The sequence below is a fragment of the Protomyctophum parallelum genome (assembly GCF_964188405.1).
Source record: "Protomyctophum parallelum genome assembly, chromosome: 12".
Lineage (NCBI taxonomy): Eukaryota > Metazoa > Chordata > Actinopteri > Myctophiformes > Myctophidae > Protomyctophum > Protomyctophum parallelum.
This window is the reverse complement of record NC_139712.1, coordinates 13,098,903-13,124,782: the sequence shown is the minus strand read 5'-3', so window position 1 is coordinate 13,124,782 and position 25,880 is coordinate 13,098,903. Positions and strand designations below refer to the sequence as shown.

The window sequence follows — 25,880 nt, the reverse complement described above, 5'->3', positions numbered from 1 at the left end:
TTCGCTGCTACTGTCTGATGAAGAAGAAGATGAAGATGATGAAAACACCCCTGCTTTGTTGTGGAGGTAAACGGCGTTTAATAATTAATACATTCACCTGTTAATAATTCTTCTGTTTTTATACATTAGCTTCATTAGCTCGTGTTGTTGCTGTAGCTGTTGTTGTTGTTGTGCTGTTGTTGTGTCCAGCTAGGCTATGTTTGTAGCATCCATTATTAGGCTACACCTCTGTTATATTATCCGTCCTGTTGTTGAGAGAAAGTACTGAGGAAGAGGAGGAGACAGTTTATACAGTAGATGCTCTTCAGTACAGTAGCAGTTATGATGAATTGAACATGGTGGACCCCCTCTGTCTGTCTGTCTGTGTCTGTCTGTCTGTCTGTCTGTCTGTCTGTCTGTAAAACACGTGTAAATGCTCTTCAGTACAGTAGCAGTTATGAATTGAACATGGTACGGACCCCCTCTGTCTGTCTGTCTGTAAACACGTGTAAATGCTCTTTAGTACAGTAGCAGTTATGATGAATTGAACATGGTGGACCCTGTCTGTCTGTCTGTCTGTCTATAAACACGTGTACATGTGGTAGTTGGTAGGAGAGAGATAACATGGTGTTGGTACCATTAGGAGAGATAACATGGTGTTGGTACCATTAGGAGAGATAACATGATGTTGGTACCATTATGAGAGACAACATGATGTTGGTCCCATTAGGAGAGGGATAACATGGTGTTGGTACCATTAGGAGAGATAACATGGTGTTGGTACCATTAGGAGAGATACTGTAACATGATGTTGGTACCATTAGGAGAGATAACATGGTGTTGGCACCATTAGGAGAGATAACATGGTGTTGGTACCATTAGGAGAGATAACATGGTGTTTGTACCATTAGGAGAGATAACATAATGTTTGTACTATTAGGAGAGATAACATGATGTTGGTACCATTATGAGAGACAACATGATGTTGGTACCATTAGCAGAGATAATATGATGTTGGTACCATTAGGAGAGATAACATGATGTTGGTACCATTAGGAGAGATAACATGATGTTGGTACCATTAGGAGAGAGAACATGATGTTGGTACCATTAGCAGAGATAACATGATGTTGGTACCATTAGGAGAGAGAACATGGTGTTGGTACCATTAGGAGAGATAAGATGATGTTGGTACCATTAGGAGAGAGAACATGATGTTGGTACCATTAGGAGAGACAACATGATGTTGGTACCATTAGGAGAGATAACATGATGTTGGTACCATTAGGAGAGATAACATGGTGTTGGTACCATTAGGAGAGAGAGCATGGTGTTGGTACCATTAGGAGAGATAACTTGATGTTGGTACCATTAGGAGAGATAACATGGTGTTGGTACCATTAGGAGAGATAACATGATGTTGGTACCATTAGGAGAGATAACATGATGTTGGTACCATTAGGAGAGATAACATGATGTTGGTACCATTAGCAGAGATAACATGATGTTGGTACCATTAGGAGAGAGAGCATGGTGTTGGTACCATTAGGAGAGATAACTTGATGTTGGTACCATTAGGAGAGATAACATGGTGTTGGTACCATTAGGAGAGATAACATGATGTTGGTACCATTAGGAGAGATAACATGATGTTGGTACCATTAGGAGAGATAACATGATGTTGGTACCATTAGGAGAGATAACATGATGTTGGTACCACGAGGCTACCACTGGTTGGTTACCAGTACAGTACAGTACAGTACAGTACAGTACAGTACAGTACAGTACAGTACAGTACCACTAGGGCTGTTATTGTTATTGTAAAAAAAAATCTGTCTTGTGTTTTTCTTGGTCCAGTCGTGGCGTGTCTCCTCCTGACCTCAACGGTGTTCGCTGTGGTGGAAGATCTCGACGACACGTAAGTGTGTGTGCGTGTGTTAGGAGTTAGGACCATTTTCAGTGGAGATTATTTAATCCATGTTAACTCTGACAGGCTGGGAGCGTCGCTCCACAGGCTGGGAGCATCGCTCCACAGGCTGGGAGCGCCGCTCCACAGGCTGGGAGCGCATCGCTCCACAGGCTGGGAGCGTCGCTCCACAGGCTGGGAGCGCCGCTCCACAGGCTGGGAGCGCATCGCTCCACAGGCTGGGAGCGCCGCTCCACAGGCTGGGAGCGCCGCTCCACAGGCTGGGAGCGCCGCTCCACATCAAACCACATGAACTAGAACCTGTCCTCTATAATGTCTGCTAGTGGACATAGAACCACATCAACTAGAACCTGTACCCTATAATGTCTGCTAGTGGACATAGAACCACATCAACTAGAACCTGTACCCTATAATGTCTGTTAGAGGACATAGAACCACATCAACTAGAACCTGTACCCTATAATGTCTGCTAGTGGACATAGAACCACATCAACTAGAACCTGTACCCTATAATGTCTGCTAGTGGACATAGAACCACATGAACTAGAACCTGTCCTCTATAATGTCTGCTAGTGGACATAGAACCACATCAACTAGAACCTGTACCCTATAATGTCTGCTAGTGGACATAGAACCACATCAACTAGAACCTGTCCTCTATAATGTCTGCTAGTGGACATAGAACCACATCAACTAGAACCTGTCCTCTATAATGTCTGCTAGTGGACATAGAACCACATCAACTAGAACCTGTCCTCTATAATGTCTGTTAGAGGACATAGAACCACATCAACTAGAACTTATGACAGATTTTCTGTTCTGTTTTTTTCTCCAGATTTAAAGATACCAGAGTTGATGATGTCTGGCTGGTGGACGTGAGTTAAAACACACACACACACACACACACACACACACACACACACACACACACACACACACACACACGCACACACACAGACACACACACACACACACACTAACGCACACGCGCACACACACACACACACACACACACACACACGCACACACACACACACACACACACACACACACACACACACACACACACACACACACACACACACACACACACACACACACGCTGTAAAACAACTTGTCTAGGTTCATTCAGCGATGCTTGGCTCCACTCACTGTCCGTCGCGGCTCATCCCCTGCGGAAGTGTGTGTGTGTGTGTGTGTGTGTGTGTGTGTGTGTGTGTGTGTGTGTGTGTGTGTGTGTGTGTGTGTGTGTGTGTGTGTGTGTGTGTGTGTGTGTGTGTGTGTGTGTGTGTGTGTGTGTGTGTGTGGCGAATGAGAAGTCGTGCATACCATGTCGGGGCCAAGCCGAGGGGGGAGGCTGTAGGCAGGAAGAGAGTACGGGGGGGGGGGGGGGGGGGGGGCGGGACAGGACAGGAAGAGAGTACATCCATGTTATAATACAGTGGTTCCCAAACCTTTTCCTGTCCAGGACCCCCAGTCTGAGAGACATGGCCGAAGCATTTTCAGTCTGAGAGACATGGCCGAAGCATTTTCAGTCTGAGAGACATGGCCGAAGCATTTTCAGTCTGAGAGACATGGCCGAAGCATTTTCAGTCTGAGAGACATGGCCGAAGCATTTTCAGTCTGAGAGACATGGCCGAAGCATTTTCAGTCCATTAGTCTGAGAGACATGGCCGAAGCATTTTCAGTCCAAAACGTCATAAACTATTAGAGACATGGCCGAAGCATTTTCAGTCAAAAACATCATAAACTATTAGTTTGCCTCTTCTACAAAAATAAAACGTACAGTTCTCTTGTATCACACCGTACTTTATTATTTCCCACCACGGAGTAACCTCGCATCAGAGGCAGGAGGCGGGGCGTGTCGGTAGGCCAATCAGAGGCAGGCGAGGTGTGGTTGTAGGCCAATCGGAGGCAGGCGGGGCGAGGCGGAGCATAGACTATGTCTATGCTCGCATGCAAAGGAGATTCACGCATTGTCTTAGTGTCTATTAGCCTACTTGTCCACGGACCGCCATGTGAAAATATAAGATTCTCTATGTGGTCCAGTTATATGCTCCATGGTATAAAGGGTGTTTCCTCTCTATGTTGATAGTTCTATGCTCCATGGTATAAAGGGTGTTTCCTCTCTATGTTGATAGTTCTATGCTCCGTGGTATAAAGGGTGTTTCCTCTATGTTGATAGTTCTATGCTCCGTGGTATAAAGGGTGTTTCCTCTCTATGTTGATAGTTCTATGCTCCGTGGTATAAAGGGTGTGTCCTCTCTATGTTGATAGTTCTATGCTCCATGGTATAAAGGGTGTTTCCTCTCTATGTTGATAGTTCTATGCTCCATGGTATAAAGGGTGTTTCCTCTCTATGTTGATAGTTCTATGCTCCATGGTATAAAGGGTGTTTCCTCTCTATGTTGATAGTTCTATGCTCCATGGTATAAAGGGTGTTTCCTCTCTATGTTGATAGTTCTATGCTCCGTGGTATAAAGGGTGTTTCCTCTCTATGTTGATAGTTCTATGCTCCATGGTATAAAGGGTGTTTCCTCTCTATGTTGATAGTTCTATGCTCCGTGGTATAAAGGGTGTTTCCTCTCTGTTGATAGTTCTATGCTCCGTGGTATAAAGGGTGTTTCCTCTATGTTGATAGTTCTATGCTCCGTGGTATAAAGGGTGTTTCCTCTCTATGTTGATAGTTCTATGCTCCGTGGTATAAAGGGTGTTTCCTCTATGTTGATAGTTCTATGCTCCGTGGTATAAAGGGTGTGTCCTCTCTATGTTGATAGTTCTATGCTCCATGGTATAAAGGGTGTTTCCTCTCTATGTTGATAGTTCTATGCTCCGTGGTATAAAGGGTGTGTCCTCTCTATGTTGATAGTTCTATGCTCCATGGTATAAAGGGTGTTTCCTCTCTATGTTGATAGTTCTATGCTCCATGGTATAAAGGGTGTTTCCTCTCTATGTTGATAGTTCTATGCTCCATGGTATAAAGGGTGTTTCCTCTCTATGTTGATAGTTCTATGCTCCGTGGTATAAAGGGTGTTTCCTCTCTATGTTGATAGTTCTATGCTCCATGGTATAAAGGGTGTTTCCTCTCTATGTTGGTAGTTCTATGCTCCATGGTATAAAGGGTGTGTCCTCTCTATGTTGGTAGTTCTATGCTCCGTGGTATAAAGGGTGTGTCCTCTCTATGTTGATAGTTCTATGCTCCATGGTATAAAGGGTGTTTCCTCTCTATGTTGATAGTTCTATGCTCCGTGGTATAAAGGTCTATGTTGATAGTTCTATGCTCCGTGGTATAAAGGGTGTGTCCTCTCTATGTTGATAGTTCTATGCTCCATGGTATAAAGGGTGTTTCCTCTCTATGTTGATAGTTCTATGCTCCATGGTATAAAGGGTGTTTCCTCTCTATGTTGATAGTTCTATGCTCCATGGTATAAAGGGTGTGTCCTCTCTATGTTGGTAGTTCTATGCTCCGTGGTATAAAGGGTGTGTCCTCTCTATGTTGATAGTTCTATGCTCCATGGTATGAAGGGTGTTTCCTCTCTATGTTGATAGTTCTATGCTCCGTGGTATAAAGGGTGTGTCCTCTCTATGTTGTCCAGTTCTATGCTCCGTGGTGTGGGTACTGTAAGAAGCTGGATCCGATCTGGTTGGAGGTCGGCGTGGAGTTGAAGAGCTCCGGGTCGCCGGTTCGGGTCGGCAAGATGGACGCCACGGCGTATTCTGGTGAGTTTAATTTACTATTTTCTTCTCATTATGTGAAGAGTCTGCTGTGATATTAACCCATTCTGACCTGAGATCAGATTCTAACGCACAGAAGAATGGTGGTTCTTTAACGCATTTTGACCTGAGATCAGATTCTAAAAATGTCTTAAATCCTGACAGTTAAAAAAAATAGCAGACCTAGTGGCGCGCTATGAGCTTGTAGATCTGCTATTTTTCACTAGCTAAAGCACAACATAATGCTAACACCAAAAGGGGTTCCCGCCCAAAATGGGTTAACTCATTCTGAATAAAATATATATTCACTGTGTACATTACGCTCATAATTATGGTTTATTCACTGTGTACATTACGCTCATAATTATGGTTTATTCACTGTGTACATTACATCATAATTATGCTTTATTCACTGTGTACATTACATCATAATTATCGTGTATTCACTGTGTACATTACGCTCATAATTATGGTGTATTCACTGTGTACATTACGCTCATAATTATGGTTTATTCACTGTGTACATTACGCTCATAATTATGCTTTATTCACTGTGTACATTACATCATAATTATGGTTTATTCACTGTGTACATTACGCTCATAATTATGGTTTATTCACTGTGTACATTACATCATAATTATGGTGTATTCACTGTGTACATTACATCATAATTATGGTGTATTCACTGTGTACATTACGCTCATAATTATGCTTTATTCACTGTGTACATTACGCTCATAATTATGGTTTATTCACTGTGTACATTACGCTCATAATTATGGTTTATTCACTGTGTACATTACGCTCATAATTATGGTTTATTCACTGTGTACATTACATCATAATTATGGTGTATTCACTGTGTACATTACGCTCATAATTATGCTTTATTCACTGTGTACATTACGCTCATAATTATGGTTTATTCACTGTGTACATTACGCTCATAATTATGGTTTATTCACTGTGTACATTACATCATAATTATGCTTTATTCACTGTGTACATTACATCATAATTATGGTCTATTCACTGTGTACATTACGCTCATAATTATGCTTTATTCACTGTGTACATTACGCTCATAATTATGGTTTATTCAAACCCAATTACAGAATAAGTAACTTTTAGCTACTTTTAATAAACTGTACGCTATGAGGTCAGTTAAATTTAAAAAAGGATAATAAAACCATCAGTCTGAGTGGAAATGTTTTCTCTGTTGCAGGAATGTCGTCTGAGTTTGGAGTCCGCGGTTACCCTACGATAAAACTGTGAGTACGCACGCACGCACGCACGCACGCACGCACGCACGCACGCACGCACGCACGCACAGAGTCTGCTGTGCGCACAGAGTCGTGCTTTAGCTATTGAAAAACAGCAGATCTACAAGCTCATAGCACGCCACCGAGTGGCGCGCTATGAGCTTGTAGGTCTGCTATTTTTGAAAAATCTAAGAGCGACTGACATTTTTAGAATCTGATCTCAGGTCAGAATGAAAACTGTCAGGATGTAGAAGACATTTTTAGAATGGGTTAAAAACAACCATTCATTTGTGCAATATGTGTTAAATGGCTTTATATTATATATAAAGTCGGATTGAATAATTTGTCGTTCGTAATAATTAGGATAAAATCTCCATGTATCTTCAGGTCTTTATATGCATTATTTATTTAACTAAAACATGACGTCATGGGTCGCTATGCTCCATAACAGCATTGATAATGATTGATACCGGGTACTCGATAAATGTGGTCTGTCTGTCTGTCTGTCTGTCTGTCTGTCTGTCTGTCTGTCTGTCTGTCTGTCTGTCTGTCTGTCTGTCTGTCTGTCTGTCTGTCTGTCTGTCTGTCTGTCTGTCTGTCTGTCTGTCTCTCTGTCTGTCTGCCTGTCTGTCTCTCTGCCTGTCTGTGTCTGTCTCTCTGCCTGTCTGTGTCTGTCTCTGCCTGTCTGTCTCTCCGCCTGTCTGTCTCTCTGCCTGTCTGTGTCTGTCTCTCTGTCTGTCTGTCTCTCTGCCTGTCTGTCTCTCTGCCTGTCTGTCTCTCAGGCTAAAGGGGGATCTGGCCTATAACTACAAGGGTCCGAGAACAAAGGACGACATCATCGAGTTCGCCAACAGGGTGGCAGGGTGAGTGATTTTCAACATAAACATTAATTATGAACTAGAGCTGGGACTCGATTAAAAAAATTAATCTAATTAATCAGAGGCTTTGCAATTAATTAATCTAGATTAATCGCATTTTAATCGCATATCAATATTCAACCCGAGAACGGTAAGAAACCTTTTTTTTTAATGTTTTTTGGTATCCCAGTGAATCAATGAATAGTGACTACAGGATACCACTCATTTTCAACATTTTACTGTCATTAATATACCTGTTGTGGAAATAATAATAAAAAGTCACCCCATTCTGTGTTGCCTAGAACTGGATGTCTGAAAAAAAAAATAGTAACAGTAACAAGTACATCTCAGTGACATCACAAAGCTGTACTTACTTCATATTGTTACTGTTTTTTGTCAGACCTCCAGTTCTAGGCAACACAAAATGGGGTGACTTTTTATTATTTCCAGTTTTCAGTACTATAGAAAAGCGCCCAGTGAGAAACGTTCCGCGGTGAAAAAAAAGGTGCGATTAATTTATCTGTAGTTAATCGCGATTAATTTTTCTGTAGTTAATTAATCTAAATGAATCGCAATTAGTCCCGGCCCTAATATGAACCCGTACGCTCTTCGCGTCTCGTCCTCTTTAGACAGTCCTTCATGAAAGTCATGAAAGTGTCCATGAAAGTGTCATGGCGCGGCCCGGTCACGTGACCACTTCCCTTCCTTCTCAGAGCTTCCTTGGAGGGGACATAATTAAAGCTGTGACTGAAGACTTGACCAAAAGCCTGGCTCACATTTGGAGCAAGTAATGTGGCCCCAGAACCACTAGGGGGCTCCATAAGTCCATCTAAGCAGAGAGAAGTGGCCTCAGTTAGTCAATTCAATTCAATTCAAAGGGCTTTATTGGCATGAGAAAACATACGTTTACATTGCCAAAGCAGAAAGAACACTACAACAATACAGCAATACAATCAAAACAAAAATTATGTACTTTGTCAGAATCTTCAATAGTTCAACTTCTATGTACCCAGGTCACTCAATGCAGGTATAGTGCAGGAATATACACAATGATTAGTCTTTAGGGTGGTTGTGTTCCATTTGATATCCTTCTCCTATCACAGCAACTCACAAATCTCGCTGCTGCAGTTTGCACATTGTTGTACTTCGCCCAGCAGATATGGGAGTTTTTTGTCATTGGTCATGTTTTCAAAATCTCTGTGTGTCTCTGTTTTCTCAACCAGTGGTCCTTCAGGGGGTTCCAGGTGGTCCCGGGACCTCCAGGGGTCCTTGAGGGAGTTCCAGGTGGTCCGGGGACCTCCAGGGGTCCTTGAGACCCCCAGGGGTCCTTGAGGGGGTTCCAGGTGGTCCGGGGACCACCAGCGATCCTTCAGGGGGTTCCAGGTGGTCCGGGGACCACCAGGAGTCCTTGAGGGGATATTAATATAGTGGTTGCAACTGTATTAATTGATTGCCCGAGTCCCGTGGTGGGAGTTCTGCTCTGGTTTTGGTGAAATATGAAGTAGTTCCGGTCATTTTGTGGGGGGCACTGGGGGCCACGCAGTAAAAGTAAATTAATTCACAAAACTAACGTCATTTGTATTGTTGACCTATTTCTACCATATAGCGCAACTTTCTTTCATTTTTGACCCCTCTATCACACAAAACTATGTTTTTTGTGTCCATATCACTACGCCCCAAAAATAGTTCCATGTGACAGAGGGGTCAAAGTTGACTGAAAGTTGCGCTAATATTTTACTATATTACAATATTTTACTATATTACAATATTTTATACTACTATTTTAACTCCTGTGTAATAATGTAATGTCTCTGCCTGTAATTCCACTCCAGGCCAGCAGTGCGCGCTCTGCCCAGCAGGCAGATGTTTGATCACATGATGAAACGACACGACGTTCTGTTTGTCTACGTGGGCGGGGAGTCTCCTCTCAAGGTAGGTAATGTTAGAGACCACAGAAGACATGTAAATATGAAATAAATGCTTCAACATGTAGCTAGGTGTAATGTTAGAGACCACAGAAGACATGTAAATATGAAATAAATGCCCAAACATGTAGCTAGGTGTAATGTTAGAGTCCACAGAAGACATGTAAATATGAAATAAATGCTTAAACATGTAGCTATAGGTGTAATGTTAGAGACCACAGAAGACATGTACATATGAAATACATGCTTAAACATGTAGCTAGGTGTAATGTTAGAGACCACAGAAGACATGTAAATATGAAATAAATGCTTAAACATGTAGCTAGCTGTAATGTTAGAGACCACAGAAGACATGTAAATATGAAATAAATGCTTAAACACGTAGCTATAGGTGTAATGTTAGAGACCACAGAAGACATGTAAATATTAAATAAATGCTTCAACATGTAGCTAGGTGTAATGTTAGAGACCACAGAAGACATGTAAATATGAAATAAATGCCCAAACATGTAGCTAGGTGTAATGTTAGAGTCCACAGAAGACATGTAAATATGAAATAAATGCTTAAACATGTCGCTAGGTGTAATGTTAGAGTCCACAGAAGACATGTAAATATGAAATAAATGCTTAAACATGTAGCTAGGTGTAATGTTAGAGACCACAGAAGACATGTAAATATGAAATAAATGCATAAACATGTAGCTATAGGTGTAATGTTAGAGACCACAGAAGTGAACCTTTCAAGCCTGTTTTCTCAACTCTCTGTTTCTCTGCCAGACATTACTCTATAAGCCATATCTCCAAAACTGGTGGGTCAAACTGAACAAACAAAATGTCAATTTGAAGCTACAATTCCCTGCTTTCACATGACATGACATCCAATGGCAGTCCCTCAGTCAAATTTAGTCACATATTTCCCTACCATGAAAATATTTCCATACCATGCATTTGTACGAATACTTTCATGCTATAGTGCTGTTTGTATATACTAAATATATTATACAAGTTAAGATCAACGGCAATTTAAGATATTAATGGGGGGGGGGGGGGGGGGTGGTAAGGACTAGTCATAATAATAATCATAATAATCATAATCATAATAATACTGATTTCCAGGAGAAATACATTGACGTGGCTTCAGAGCTCATCGTCTACACCTACTTCTTCTCTGCTTCAGAAGACGTCTTACCAGAGGTGAGAAGTTACGGAATGACCCTTTAATTCTTACCAGAGGTGAGAGTTTACGGAACGACCCTTTAATTTTTACCAGAGGTGAGAAGTTACGGAATGACCCTTTAATTCTTACCAGAGGTGAGAATTTACGGAACGACCCTTTAATTCTTACCAGAGGTGAGAAGTTACGGAATGACCCTTTAATTCTCACCAGAGGTGAGGTTTATTTCACCAATGACCAATGAGGTCTCACCAACCAATTGCAGCGGTATGGTAACACAATGTCTCTCTCTCTCTCTCTCTCTCTCTCTCTCTCTCTCTCTCTCTCTCTCTCTCCATGGTAACACAGTGTCTCTCTCTCTCTCCCTCCAGTCTATGACTCTACCAGAGCTGCCGTCCGTTGTGGTGTTCAAGGACGGAGCTCACTTCACGTACGACGGTGAGTTTATGTCTGGGGTTCAGGATTATGACATCATGGAGGACACATTACACACAGCACATTAGAATAACCTCCTGTTATAACCAAACAATGAAGCAATATCACACAAGAGGGTGTGGGTCAACGTGATTATTGCCACGACAGTGATGCGGTCAGGAACGAGACGGAGTCGAGTTCCGCAAGCATCACTGAAGTGGCAATAATCACGTTAGACCACACCCTCGAGTGTAATATTGCAATTCTACCACAGTTACCCTTAAAACTTAGAAAATCGCTGACATATATATATTTTTTTAATGACAGATGTATAGTCACTACGACCACAAATGTCCCAAGAAACTAGCTAGCCTAGCCACCGAGTTTGCTATAGCGCTCTGGGAGAACCGAGCAGCTGAATTCTTTGTTTTGATTAGGTGGTGAACGGTGCTGGTTTAACCCACGGCTAGAAACCTTTTCAACCAATCAGATTGCTTCCTGGAAAAGACCTGTTGTAGAATGAAAGATAAATGGGCGATTGGATTTGTAAAGCACAGCCCGGGCGTCATGGCCTCAGCGTCATCGCCTCAGCGTCAGCGCCATCGCTCCGCTCTCCGCCATGGTCTGGTGGACGAGGCGGAAGCGGGCGTGGCGGGCGTCCAGGCACAGCGCCAGGACGAAGGGCGACCAGTAGAGGGCGCTGGGGAGGCAGGGCTGGCGGCACAGAGCGCGCAGCACAAAGCGCAGCTCCGTGAGGGAGACCTAGAGAGAGGAGACGAACAGGACAATGGTGTCGACTGTTGGTATCGTTTATAGAAAAAACCCTCATGTTTCTCTATCAGTGCATGGTTCTCAAACATTTTCATGTCAAGGACCCCCAAGATTATCTGTAATTGGCCGCCAACCCCCATCTGAAGATATGTTGTTCCCCCCAGAAGCAAAGATTTGAGTTAAAAACGTTCGCTCCCCGTGGCCAGCCGGGGCGCCTGATGGAGGGGAAAGGAACTGGTCTCTATACTGCCTCCCCCTGGCCAGCCGGGGCGCCTGATGGAGGGGAAAGGAACTGGTCTCTATACTGCCTCCCCCTGGCCAGCCGGGGCGCCTGACGGAGGGGAAAGGAACTGGTCTCTATACTGCCTCCCCCTGGCCAGCCGGGGCGCCTGATGGAGGGGAAAGGAACTGGTCTCTAAACTGCCTCCCCCTGGCCAGCCGGGGCGCCTGATGGAGGGGAAAGGAACTGGTCTCTATACTGCCTCCCCCTGGCCAGCCGGGGCGCCTGATGGAGGGGAAAGGAACTGGTCTCTATACTGCCTCCCCCTGGCCAGCCGGGGCGCCTGATGGAGGGGAAAGGAACTGGTCTCTATACTGCCTCCCCCTGGCCAGCCGGGGCGCCTGATGGAGGGGAAAGGAACTGGTTGGAATAACGTGTTCCTTCCACGCGCTACGTCCAACCAGGGAAACTCCCCCCTGTCAAGGAGCAACTTGGACACTCAGGCATGAAGGAAGCATGAGTTCAAGTCCGTTGCTCTCCCCAGGTTGGTGGAGGGTGTGTAGAGCCCAGGATCACATTAGATGATTGACACAGGGGTGAAAAATGGGTTACAAAATGGTGGGATAAAAAAAAGAAATGGAGAAAAACGTTCGCTCTGTAAGAATACATGTATATATTCAAAGATTTGCGCCACATTTTCACGATTAAAAAAAAAAAGCTCTTAGAGCTTGTAGATCTGCTGTTTTTTCAACTGCTATAAAGCATGACATAATCCAGCCGTACCCTCGTCACGTCCGTCTGCTCCACCTGCCCGTTGTCGAACGGCGTCCTCCCCCAGCACCAGAACCTCATGAGGACCGGGTCGCTGCAGGTCACCTCCACCACGAACACACCGCCCTCCTGGACACAGGGACGGGTTAATGACCACCAACACACCGCTCTCCTGGACACAAGGACGGGTTAATGACCACCACGAACACACCGCCCTCCTGGACACAGGGACGGGTTAATGACCACCAACACACCGCTCTCCTGGACACAAGGACAGGTTAATGACCACCACCAACACACCGCCCTCCTGAACACAAGGATGGGTTAATGACCACCAACACACCGCTCTCCTGAACACAAGGATGGGTTAATGACCACTAACACACCGCTCTCCTGAACACAAGGATGGGTTAATGACCCTGAACACACCGCCCTCCTGGACACAAGGACGGGTTAATGACCACCAACACACCGCCCTCCTGGACACAGGGACGCAGAGGTCATTGTTTTATTGCGTCCCTTATCCGTTTGGCTGCCACCTGCTGGACGCAAATCCAACTTCTGACTGCCACGGTCTGTGGGGGCGGTTTAGAGGCTGCGCACGCAGCACAGAAACGGATGTTGTGGGCGTCCATCTTGTGCTAAATAAATAGCGTCAATGCTAGCGAGCTAAAATATAGCCATCCTTGCTCTAGGAAGCACCAATGTTTCCATCTAGACCACCGGATATAGTCAGCAAAGGCCTCCGAACATCGCGCTGATTGACCAAACCACAGAGAGCTCCGTAGATTAGGAGTTATTGAAGCTTTTAGTCTGCCTGTATAATGGGAGGTGGACGGCAGCGCTCATGCGCGATCCGGTCTAGGATCGCTAAAAGAATGAAAGGCCGAGCCAAAATAATAATGAAATTTTTTTTCTCAGCGACGCGGATTGATATCCATAATAAAGCGGAGCATTCCGACAGGAGCGGAAGGTTATTACAGTCCTTATGGAGGAGCATTCCGTGTTATCTATAAACTGCGTTTTGCGATGCAAAATGCACCCGGTTTTAATCTCCGACCGGGAACTCCATTTCTTTCATATATATTTTTCCCCCCTGGGGTATGGGATATGGAGCTCCATCCTTACCTGGGAGCCCTCCACCACTCTGATGTGTAGAGTGTTCTGGGAGGCACAGGTTGCCATGGCGACTGATGAACGTGTCCCTCTGAGCCGTGGGGTGAATTCGACCTGCTCGCGTCAAAGAACGTTTCTTTCTCTGCGCGCCGTCTGTGTGCTGTGTGTGTATGTATGCTGTTTAACCCGTTCTGACCTGAGATCAGATTCTCTGCCTGCGGTCTGTGTGCTGTGTGTGTATGTATGCTGTTTAAACCATTCATGAGGGGAACCTCCTTTGTGTGTTTCTAAGCATTATGTTACACTTTAGCTATTGAAAAATAGCAGATCTACAAGCTCGTAACGCGGCACCGAGTGCCACACTACGAGCATGTAGGTCTGCTATTTTGTATTTTTTATATAAATCGTGGAAATGTGACGCAAACCTTTGAATATATATTCATTCAGAGCGAGCGTTTTTAACTCAAATCTTTGCTTCTGGGGGGGGGGGGGGGGTCCCTGGAACAACATATTTTCAGATGGGGGGGGGGGGGTCCGCAGACAAATAGATATAATTCTGGGGGTTTCCTTGACATGAAATTATGGTTTTGAGATCCACTGACATTATTAGAAACATTAGAAAGGGCTTTTCAGAATACTGTCAGGATGTAGAAGACCTTTGTGTAGAGTCCTCCTCCTATCCGGTCTGAATGGGTTAACTGTGTTAATCAGACCAGTGTGTGTCCACTGTGTGGAACCTCGTATGAATCTGATCTCAGGTCAGAATGGGTTGATCAGACCAGTGTGTGTCCATTGTGTGAAACCTCGTATGAATCTGATCTCAGGTCAGAATGGGTTAACTGTAGTCTGCGGTTAATTTGCTTAGAGAGAACGCCGGCATCTCTAGACCATGCAGCTCGGTTTAAATTATAATTATACGGTTCTTTATTGCTCTCCAACATTTACATATATTATTATTTATGGTTCTATCTCTCCGCTGAACTGCACGTCCGCATAGAGGTGCAATCCTGGGTGCTCGTACACTAGTTAAGTACTGTGTGTTTAAACTTTATCCCATTTTGGTGTTTTAAACCATTTTGGCCTCTAAATCCTGACCTAAGGTTTCTGAATTTATTTAGCAGAATCAAAATGTTTACATTTTTGAATACTGTACATACTGTACAGAACCCAAATATGGGGTTAAAACACCAAAATGGGTTCCTGTCCAGAATGGGTTAAACATTATGTTATGCTTTAGCTATTGAAAAATAGCAGATCTACAAGCTCATAGCGTGCCACCGAGTGGCGCACTATCTAACACACTATCTAACACATTTAACACATTAGTGGACAACAGATCCAGTATAAGTCATTTTACACTTGGTTGCATGCTGAAAATAGCAGATCTACAAGCTCACAACGCGTCGCAGGGCGACGCATTGTGAGCTTGTATATCGGCTATTTTCAGCAAGTGTAAAATCAGTTATTATGACGGCTACAAGGCCCGCCAAAATACATTTTAGTCGACTAAATCACCTGTAGATTTAGTCGACTAAAATCTTATGACATTTAGTCGACTAAAACTAGACTAACACTAATACATTCCAGGTGACTAAAATGTGACTAAAACTAAATGAAGTTTCAGTCCAAAGACTATGACTAAACTAAAATAGAAATTTGCTGCCAAAAACAACACTGCGTCGCATTATGGATAGCGACAGAAAAATACCATGGATATAATTGACCCATTGTTCCCCTGTGCACGTACAGCGCACACTGTCTCCAGGTATAAGAACAAAAAGCTGCTACTGCACTTTCACTGTGTGTTGACTTACTGTACCGTATCTCTTACTGTAAGTCCACAATGGAGAAAATATCTTATCTTATCTCTGTTATTCAATGTATTAGTTTAGCACAAAATATAAACCAAGCCCTCATTCAAAGGTTATGCAAGTTATGCAAGGGAAAGGAACTGGTTGGAATAACGTGGAATAACGCGCTACGTCCAACCAGGGAAACTCCCCCCTGTCAGGTGTAAAGGAGCAACTTGGACACTCAGGCATGAAGGAAGCATGAGTTCAAGTCCGTTGCTCTCCCCATGTCCCCCATATATGGGGACTAGGTTGCTCTCCCCTTGTCCCCCATATATGGGGACTAGGTTGGTCTCCCCTTGTCCCCCATATATGGGGACTGGGTTGGTCTCCCCTTGTCCCCCATATATGGGGACTAGGTTGGTCTCCCCTTGTCCCCCATATATGGGGACTAGGTTGGTCTGCCCTTGTCCCCCATATATGGGGACTAGGTTGCTCTCCCCTTGTCCCCCATATATGGGGACTAGGTTGGTCTCCCCTTGTCCCCCATATATGGGGACTAGGTTGGTCTCCCCTTGTCCCCCATATATGGGGACTAGGTTGGTCTCCCCATGTCCCCCATATATGGGGACTAGGTTGGTCTCCCCTTGTCCCCCATATATGGGGACTAGGTTGGTGGAGGGTGTGTAGAGCCCAGGATCACATTAGATGATTGACACAGGGGTGAAAAATGGGTTACAAAATCATGGGATAAAAGATATTAAAAAAAAGAAAAAAAGTTATGCAGGCTGTCATTGTATTTCCTGTGACTCACAGTTTAACTCAATGATCCTCAGTCATTTAAATTTCAAGGACCCCTAAATTAAATGTATATGAATTAGCCTATAGGGTGACAGCCTGACAGGGTCCTAAAGGCCATTCATTATGGGACCCCAAAACATGTTTACAATATTTTACAACAGTAGCTACTTGTATTTTGTTATTTAAAGCTGTGATTATTTATTTAAGAAGCACTGTTCTGAACCAATGTTCGCCTATGTAATCCTTAACCCATTCTGAACGTGAATCCATTTTGGTGTCAGCATCATGCTATGCTTTAGCTATTGAAAAATAGCAGATCTACAAGCTCACGGTCAGAATGGGTTAACTAAATTTTTCTGAGATACAGAGCTGTGAATGGTGGGCTTTAGACAGGAAGTGGACGCGCGTGCAATGTTCAAAATGGCCGCGGCCACAGTGTCCCACTCTGTGTTGATGCTGGTTAGCATCGTCAGCTAACGAGAATCTGGGGTTTGGCGGTCTAGGGTACTGATTTAACCCGTTCTGACCTGAGATCAGATTCTAAAAATGTCTTCTACATCCTGACAGTTTTCCATTCTGACCTGAGACCAGATTCTAAAAAAAATGTCTTCTATGTCAGTCGCTCTTCGATTTTTCAAAAATAGCAGACCTACAAGCTCGTAGCGCGCCACTCGGTGGCGCGCTATGAGCTTGTAGATCTGCTATTTTTCAATAGCTAAAGCATAACATGATGCTAACACCAAAATGGGTTAAACCTTCATGTTCCTCGTTTCTGGTGGACTCCGTGTTAAGACTTTGTGTGTGTGTGTGTGTGTGTGTGTGTGTGTGTGTGTGTGTGTGTGTGTGTGTGTGTGTGTGTGTGTGTGTGTGTGTGTGTGTGTGTGTGTGTGTGTGTGTGTGTGTGTGTGTGTGTGTGTGTGTGTGTGTGTGTGTGTGTGTGTGTGTGTGCGTGTTTCAGAGTACGAGGACGGCAGCCTGTCTTCCTGGATCAACAAAGAGCGTTTCCAAGGTTACCTGCAGATAGACGGGTTCACCCTGTATGAGCTGGGTGAGACAGGTTAGTACATGAGCTACAGACAGACAGACAGACACCCTGTATGAGCTGGGTGAGACAGGTTAGTACATGAGAGACAGACAGACACAGACAGACAGGTATGTATGTGACAGACAGACAGACAGACAGACAGACAGACAGACAGACAGGTATGTGAGCTACAGACAGACAGACAGACAGACAGGTATGTTTGTGAGCTCCAGACAGACAGGTATGTATGTAAGCTCCAGACAGACAGACAGACAGGTTTGTGAGCTACAGACAGACAGACAGGTATGTTTGTGAGCTCCAGACAGACAGGTATGTATGTAAGCTCCAGACAGACAGACAGACAGACAGACAGACAGACAGACAGGTATGTGAGCTACAGACAGACAGACAGGTATGTTTGTGAGCTCCAGACAGACAGGTATGTATGTAAGCTCCAGACAGACAGACAGACAGACAGACAGACAGACAGACAGGTATGTATGTAAGCTCCAGACAGACAGACAGGTATGTGAGCGGTAACAAGAAGACTCGCCACTTTTACCCGGGGCGACTCTTCTTCACATTCTGGCGAGTTTGCTTCACTTCATTGAGAGAGTTTAGGCAAGGCGCACCACAGCTCAGTGGACATTAAATATAGGCTACCATGTTTGATAAAAGTCATATAAAAACATTACTTACACCCCAATGAAAATATAAACTTCACAGATTATAGATCACTTGGAATTATAACAATCTGTTGAGTATTGCCTGAATAATGCCACTAGTGAAATCCCAACTTTTATCGATGCGCCATTGCGCTGAGAACCTTGTGGAGCCTGGCGGTGTACCTATACTTGTGAGGACCTGCTTGGATTCACATGGTGAGTGCGCGCACCGAAATGTGCTATATAAATAAAGTTTGATTTAGGCCTATATTGGAGCAGGTGCTGGCAAATAACTGCCAGCCAATAATTACTGTAATGCCATGCAGTGAAGTTGCGCAAATGTCAACTCCATTAGCAAGCGGAGCTGCTCTCATGCGCTCTGCACTGTCTGCAGCACAATGACTGCAGATATCTTCTTAAAGTTTACTTATTATGGTTTACTTTCAACCCTAAACCATAATATGATTGACAAACCTTGGATTATAATTCTTCATCGACCAACAGCGCATGCAGCATGACTATGAGGTAACTTAACTATGTGGGATTTCTCCATCGGCATCGCATCGCTCGGAATCGAGTCGTCTTCACTTTCGGGGCGAGATTGCTTCCCCTTTTGGCGAGTCCTTTTCACTTTCCGGGGCGAGTTCTCAGAGAGAACTCGCCCCGGGTCGAGTCTTCCGGTATTCATGTGAGCTCCAGACAGACAGGTATGTCATGTGATCCTCATCTTGTGTTGCAGGTAAACTGGTGGCGATCGCCGTCATCGACGAGAAGGATTTGACAGAGCAGAGCAGCAGGTAGGATTAACCAATAGCAGAGCAGCCGGTAGGATTAACCAATAGCAGAGCAGCAGGTAGGATGTTGAACACAAAGCTGGTCGTAGTATGTTTTTATAATGTTATATTTATTATAGTATTTATTTATAATGTTGAACACAAAGCTGGTCGTAGTATGTATTTATTATGTTATATTTATTATAATATTTATGTGTTTTTCTTCAGGTTAAAGAGCCTCATTCAGGGCGTGGCCAAGGAGTACCGGGAGCATTTTAACAGGTGAGGAACACTTAGTCCCGACTCACACCTTTACAACATTATAATATATAATACCTCATTGACTCACACCTTTCCATCTAGCATCCAACATAACATTATCCTAATAATAATAGAGCGAATGTCTGAATGTCTGTCTGTCTGTCTGTCTGTCTGTCTGTCAGAAACAAACACTTATCTCCTCATTGCCTGCACCAATCGCTCCCACTTTTCACACAGGCATTGACCATAATAATATGGAGGTCTTAACGAAGCCATTTTTCCAATAAGATTAATAATGAATTTATTAGTGAATAAAAACCAGTTTATTTGTCCGTGCTCTATCTCCGACCGAGCCACACTATTAGCACACATCTCTCCATGCCAAAATAAATCTGCACGCTCCCACAATCCAGCTAGGCTACTTTTTTACCGACGCAACTGTCATATTTACTGTACAGATATTGTTTTTACATCACCACACGATCATGGAGAATTGTAACTTGAAGAATTGTGTGCCTGTGGAGGGGGTGTGGGACGCATAATTCGATAGGTCACCGTTTGTAGTGTGACGTAGGAAGCGAAACCCAGCCCCGTCGGAGCATCTGTTCTGTGTCCGTGTTGGATGTGAATGACCAGCGACACACAGCCAGGACTGCAGCCGCTCCGAGGACACTGTTTCTGGGCTTATGATCAGTGACACACAGCCAGGACTGCAGCCGCTCCGAGGACACTGTTTCTGGGCTTATGATCAGCGACACACAGCCAGGACTGCAGCCGCTCCGCCGCTATATATAAATGCACCATTTACACTGTCCGCCCCCTCCTCAACCACCTCCTTCGCCGTGCATTACACATGGGCTACATGCACGCTCAAAGCCTGGACACTGACAACGACAGCTTACAGCCCTGCGCGCACCCAGCGTGGCTGCGTGACACACTGAACAGCACGATCACAACGGAATGCTTATCTGTCGGGGTCTCGGGGTGGCCAAATAGAGACGTTTGGAGAAGACAGATCCCGTGCCGTCGGAACAACACAATGACAAAATACATACAGACAGATGCAATGACAACGACACGTTCCTAAATCACACAAAACATCTAATTCTTATCCTGATTATATAAAGAACAAACTACAACTTGCTTTGAAGCCCAAAAAGCCAACCTCCGCGTTCACCGTTTAATAGCTTATATCTCCACGGGCAGCAGACGGTGAGCGGTTAGGGACCGTCTACAAAGTGCAACACCGACCTTGAAAATATTCAATAACTTCCATTTATAGGCAGAATATCACCACCATATTTACATCACACATCAATGGTGTACTTATGATTGTACTACAGCATTTAATTAGCCTATACTTTAGTGCCCAACCCAACTTCCCAAGACCATCTGTAAACAATTCCCCCCCCTATCAGTAATGTGATCTATTACATCACACACTGAACATGATTTGCTGTTTGCATATATTCAGAACGGGTAAGGACTAGTCATACTATAATTCAGTCAATGTCTGTCTGTGTGTGTGTGTCAGAAACACCGCCATATCTCCTCACCGCCTGCACCAATCGCTCCCACTTTTCACACAGGCATTGACCATGATAATATGGAGGTCTTAACAAAGCCCCTTTTTCGATTTGACACATTAATGATTAATAATGTATTTATTACTGAATTAAAAAAGCGAAAACTCACCCAGGGCGCAGTACCCCCCGCGGCCACAAGGGGGGGGGGGGTACTGCGCCCGTCTCACAACGGGTAAGGGCTAGTAATATATAATACCTCATTGATGCATGCTAGATGTTTACAAAGGGTGTGATTACATCTTGCCCCAATGCATTTCCAATGGAAGTCACATGGTTTGACACAACATTTGTGTTTTACGGCTTTGGGCTGTGTATATATATACAGTATATACTGTATATACAGTATATAGCATCATGATGGTGTCTGGTCTTTCAGGGACTTCCAGTTTGGACACATGGACGGTAACGACTACATCAACGGCCTCATCATGGGGTGAGTTATTATTATTATTATTATTATTATTATTATTATTATCGTGGGGTGAGTGTGTTCTGTGTCCTCGTCATGGGGTGAGTTATTATTATTATTATTATTATTATCGTGGGGTGAGTGTGTTCTGTGTCCTCATCATGGGGTGAGTTATTATTATTATTATTATTATTATTATTATCGTGGGGTGAGTGTGTTCTGTGTCCTCATCATGGGGTGAGTTATTATTATTATTATTATTATTATTATCGTGTATTATTATTATTATTATTATCGTGGGGTGAGTGTGTTCTGTGTCCTCATCATGGGGTGAGTTATTATTATTATTATTATCGTGGGGTGAGTGTGTTCTGTGTCCTCATCATGGGGTGAGTTATTATTATTATTATTATTATTATTATCGTGGGGTGAGTGTGTTCTGTGTCCTCATCATGGGGTGAGTTATTATTATTATTATTATTATCGTGGGGTGAGTGTGTTCTGTGTCCTCATCATGGGGTGAGTTATTATTATTATTATTATTATCGTGGGGTGAGTGTGTTCTGTGTCCTCATCATGGGGTGAGTTATTATTATTATTATTATTATTATTATTATTATTATCGTGGGGTGAGTGTGTTCTGTGTCCTCATCATGGGGTGAGTTATTATTATTATTATTATTATTATTATCGTGGGGTGAGTGTGTTCTGTGTCCTCATCATGGGGTGAGTTATTATTCATTTTGCCAATCGAGAAAACGGCACAATCGAGAAAACGGCAAAAATGGCAAAACGGCACAATCGAGAAAACGGCAAAAATGGCAAAACGGCAGGAAAACAAATAAAATAGGAAAAAAAATCAGTCTGTCAGTTGGCTAACTGTGTGTGTGTGTGTGTGTGTGTGTGCGTGCTCCTCCAGCGAGGTGGCGGTTCCGTCCGTGGTCATCCTCAACACGTCCAACGAGCAGTACTTCCTGCCCGTCGGTCCCACAGAAACCACAGAGCAGCTGGTCCACTTCATCAGCTCCGTGCTCAACGGATCGGCCCAGGTCCGGATCCGTCTCCTTACTTTACCTCTCTCTCTGTGTGGTCCGGATCCGTCTCCTTACTTTACCTCTCTCTGTGGTCCGGATCCGTCTCCTTACTTTACCTCTCTCTCTCTCTGTGGTCCGGATCCGTCTCCTTACTTTACCTCTCTCTCTCTGTGTGTTTATCCACTCCTGACTAGAGATGGAGCTTGAAAAAACCTGATATCCAGTACCCGGTATCGATAAGCTTTGGGCTTATCCAGTACCCGGTATCGATAAGCTTTGGGCTTATCCAGTACCCGGTATCGATAAGCTTTGGGCTTATCCAGTACCCGGTATCGATAAGCTTTGGGCTTATCCAGTACCCGGTATCAATGAGCTTTGGGCTTATCCAGTACCCGGTATCAATAAGCTTTGGGCTTATCCAGTACCCGGTATCGATAAGCTTTGGGCTTATCCAGTACCCGGTATCAATAAGCTTTGGGCTTATCCAGTACCCGGTATCAATAAGCTTTGGGCTTATCCAGTACCCGGTATCGATAAGCTTTGGGCTTATCCAGTACCCGGTATCGATAAGCTTTGGGCTTATCCAGTACCCGGTATCGATAAGCTTTGGGCTTATCCAGTACCCGGTATCGATAAGCTTTGGGCTTATCCAGTACCCGGTATCGATAAGCTTTGGGCTTATCCAGTACCCGGTATCGATAAGCTTTGGGCTTATCCAGTACCCGGTATCGATAAGCTTTGGGCTTATCCAGTACCCGGTATCGATAAGCTTTGGGCTTATCCAGTACCCGGTATCGATAAGCTTTGGGCTTATCCAGTACCCGGTATCGATAAGCTTTGGGCTTATCCAGTACCCGGTATCGATAAGCTTTGGGCTTATCCAGTACCCGGTATCGATAAGCTTTGGGCTTAGTCCCTTCCTAACATTTTAGTCTAGTTTTTATTTGTCTATGAAATTCTCTCTCTCTCTCTCTCCAGGCCTATGGAGGTGACGGTGTGGTCCAGAGGGTGAAGAGGGTGGCGTTTGATGCCCGGTCAACCATCATGGTCAGTTGGGGTCAGGGTTAGGGCAAAGGTCAACCATCATGGTCAGTTGGGGTCAGGGTTAGGGCAAAGGTCAACCATCATGGTCAGTTGGAGTCAGGGTTAGGGCAAAGGTCAACCATCATGGTCAGTTGGGGTCAGGGTGAAAGGTCAACCATCATCAGTGTTGTGACTAACGCCCTTACATGGCGTTACGTCACATAACGAAACTACTTTTTGCAGTAACTTGTAACCTAACGCTTTACATTTCCCCTTCCATAACGGCCTTATAGTTATTGTGCGTGTCTTAACCGCGTTATGGCGTTATTATTATGTCCAACTAGTGGTTTTTTTGGCATCAAATTTCTACTTTAGTTTTAGTCTTTGTCTTTTGAATAGTTTTCACTTAGTTTTAGTCACATTTTAGTCACCCGGAATGTTTTATTGTTAGTCTAGTTTTAGTCCACTAAATGTCATAAGATTTTAGTCGACTAAAATGTATTTTGACGGGCGTGTTTTTACACGTAGATCAGCTTTTTTCAGCATGCAACCAAGTGTAAAATGACTTATACTGGATCTCTCGTCCACTATAGTCCCTTCCTAACATTTTTTTTTCTAGTTTTTATTTGTCGACGAAATTGTCAGTATATTTAGTCTTAGTTTTAGTCATCATAGCTTAGTTTTCATTTAGTTTCCATTTAGTTTTAGTCAGTGGAAAAAGGTAGTCGACGAACATTTTTCGTCTTAGTTTTAGTCGACGAAAACAACACTGGATCCAAGTGAAACGTCTGGTCTCTGTGCGTCGCTGACTGCTGAGAGAGCGCTCTGTGTCGTACGGTTTAGTTTGTGCTCTCATACTAGCCTCTCTGAGCCCACCCGGCTTCTCTCGCCCTAACGTGAACAAAGCACGTCGCAGAAGAGGTTAATGATTGGCTAACGTAGGGCCAGATTTTAGGGTAAGCCAATCAGAGACAGTCTGACTAGAGTAGGGCGGGTCTTACTATTTCTAAGGCTCTGGGGGGGCTGTGGTAAACACAGACACACAAAACCTTGTAACGAACGCATACACAGAAAGCGCCGGTTGAACGAACATTATTACCACACGCTACAATAAACGGCAAATGCGGATAACGGCGAGATCGGATGCTCGTTGGAAATACAAGCATTATTTTGAGTACTTGCGGGTAAAGGAGGACAAAAACATGAGGTGAAAATGCAAATGATGTGGCGGACAGAAAGCACTGTCCACAGACAAGAAGAACAATGCAAATCTAAAGAAAGCATCTTAAATCAGTCCATGAGGCACAATGTATTATTGTGACAGATATCCCCCAAATGTAAATTATTAATTTATTATTATTATTCACATTTTAATAATTATTATATATGTGCATAACATTTGCATTAATTTTTTTTTTTTTTTTTGCGGCTTACGCCTTTTATTGGTTTTTTGAAGGGACAGACAGTAGGCTGACAGGAAATTATTATTATTCATATTTAATAACTATTATAAATGTGCATAACATTTGCATTAAACTTTTTTTTTTTTCTTTTTTTTTTAGATATTTTTTGCGGCTTACGCCTTTTATTGGTTTTTGAAGGGACAGACAGTAGGCTGACAGGAAACGGGAGAGAGATGGGGGAAGACATGCAGTAAAGGCCGTGTCGGGCTCGGGAGTCGAACCCGCGGCACACTGCGACTGGATTACCAGTCGGGTGCCCAGACGGTTACGCCACGGCCTGGGCTTAAACTTTTCTTTTTACATAATTTCCTCTGATAAGTACAAAGTCGTATTAAGGTTGAAATCTCTTAGTAGAAATAAATCCAGTGACACTGCCATTACAGTTTAACGCCACTAGATGGCTCCATAGTCCTCCTCCCCAGGCCAATACACACTCTAAACATAATCATTTGTGTACGTGTACGTGTGTGTGTGTGTGTGTGTGTGTGTGTGTGTGTGTGTGTGTGTGTAGTCAGTGTTCCGCAGCTCTCCGGTCCTGGGCTGCTTCCTGTTCGGCCTCCCGCTCGGCGTCATCAGCCTGATGTGTTACGGGATCTGCACCGCCGACACCGACGACCCCGACGACCTCCACGACACCACGCTGCTCAAGAGGGGGGAGGGGCTGAACACCGACGAGGAGGAGGAGGAGGAGGAGGAGGGGGAGGGGGAGGGGGAGGAGGAGGAGAGGGAGGAGGGGGAGGAGGGGGAGGAGGAGAGGGAGGGGGAGGAGGAAGAACACAGCCCCACCCCCCTGGAGGGAGGAGGAGGGGGAGGGGGAGGGGGCGGGGCCGCCGAAGAGGAGTGGGAGGAGCTAGAAGAGAAGGCTCCCGCCGAGAAGAAGACGGATTAACGGGTGGGAGGGGCGGGGCTAATAATTAG

At 44.2% G+C, this 25,880-nt stretch overlaps 1 protein-coding gene across 1 annotated transcript; it reads left to right on the top strand.

The window, feature by feature from the left end:
* tmx3b (thioredoxin related transmembrane protein 3b) lies at positions 1-25,851 on the top strand (the record flags this gene model as incomplete). Its single annotated transcript, XM_083777635.1, has 16 exons — positions 1-66; positions 1,837-1,897; positions 2,742-2,781; positions 5,503-5,626; positions 6,849-6,894; positions 7,668-7,748; positions 9,575-9,674; positions 10,784-10,861; positions 11,213-11,279; positions 17,683-17,781; positions 19,153-19,210; positions 19,415-19,468; positions 21,410-21,466; positions 22,362-22,491; positions 23,455-23,523; positions 25,474-25,851. Exons 1-16 carry the CDS (start codon positions 18-20, stop codon positions 25,849-25,851), a joined length of 1,491 nt encoding a protein of 496 aa, XP_083633761.1. The 5' UTR covers positions 1-17.
* Positions 25,852-25,880: the final 29 nt, after the last annotated feature.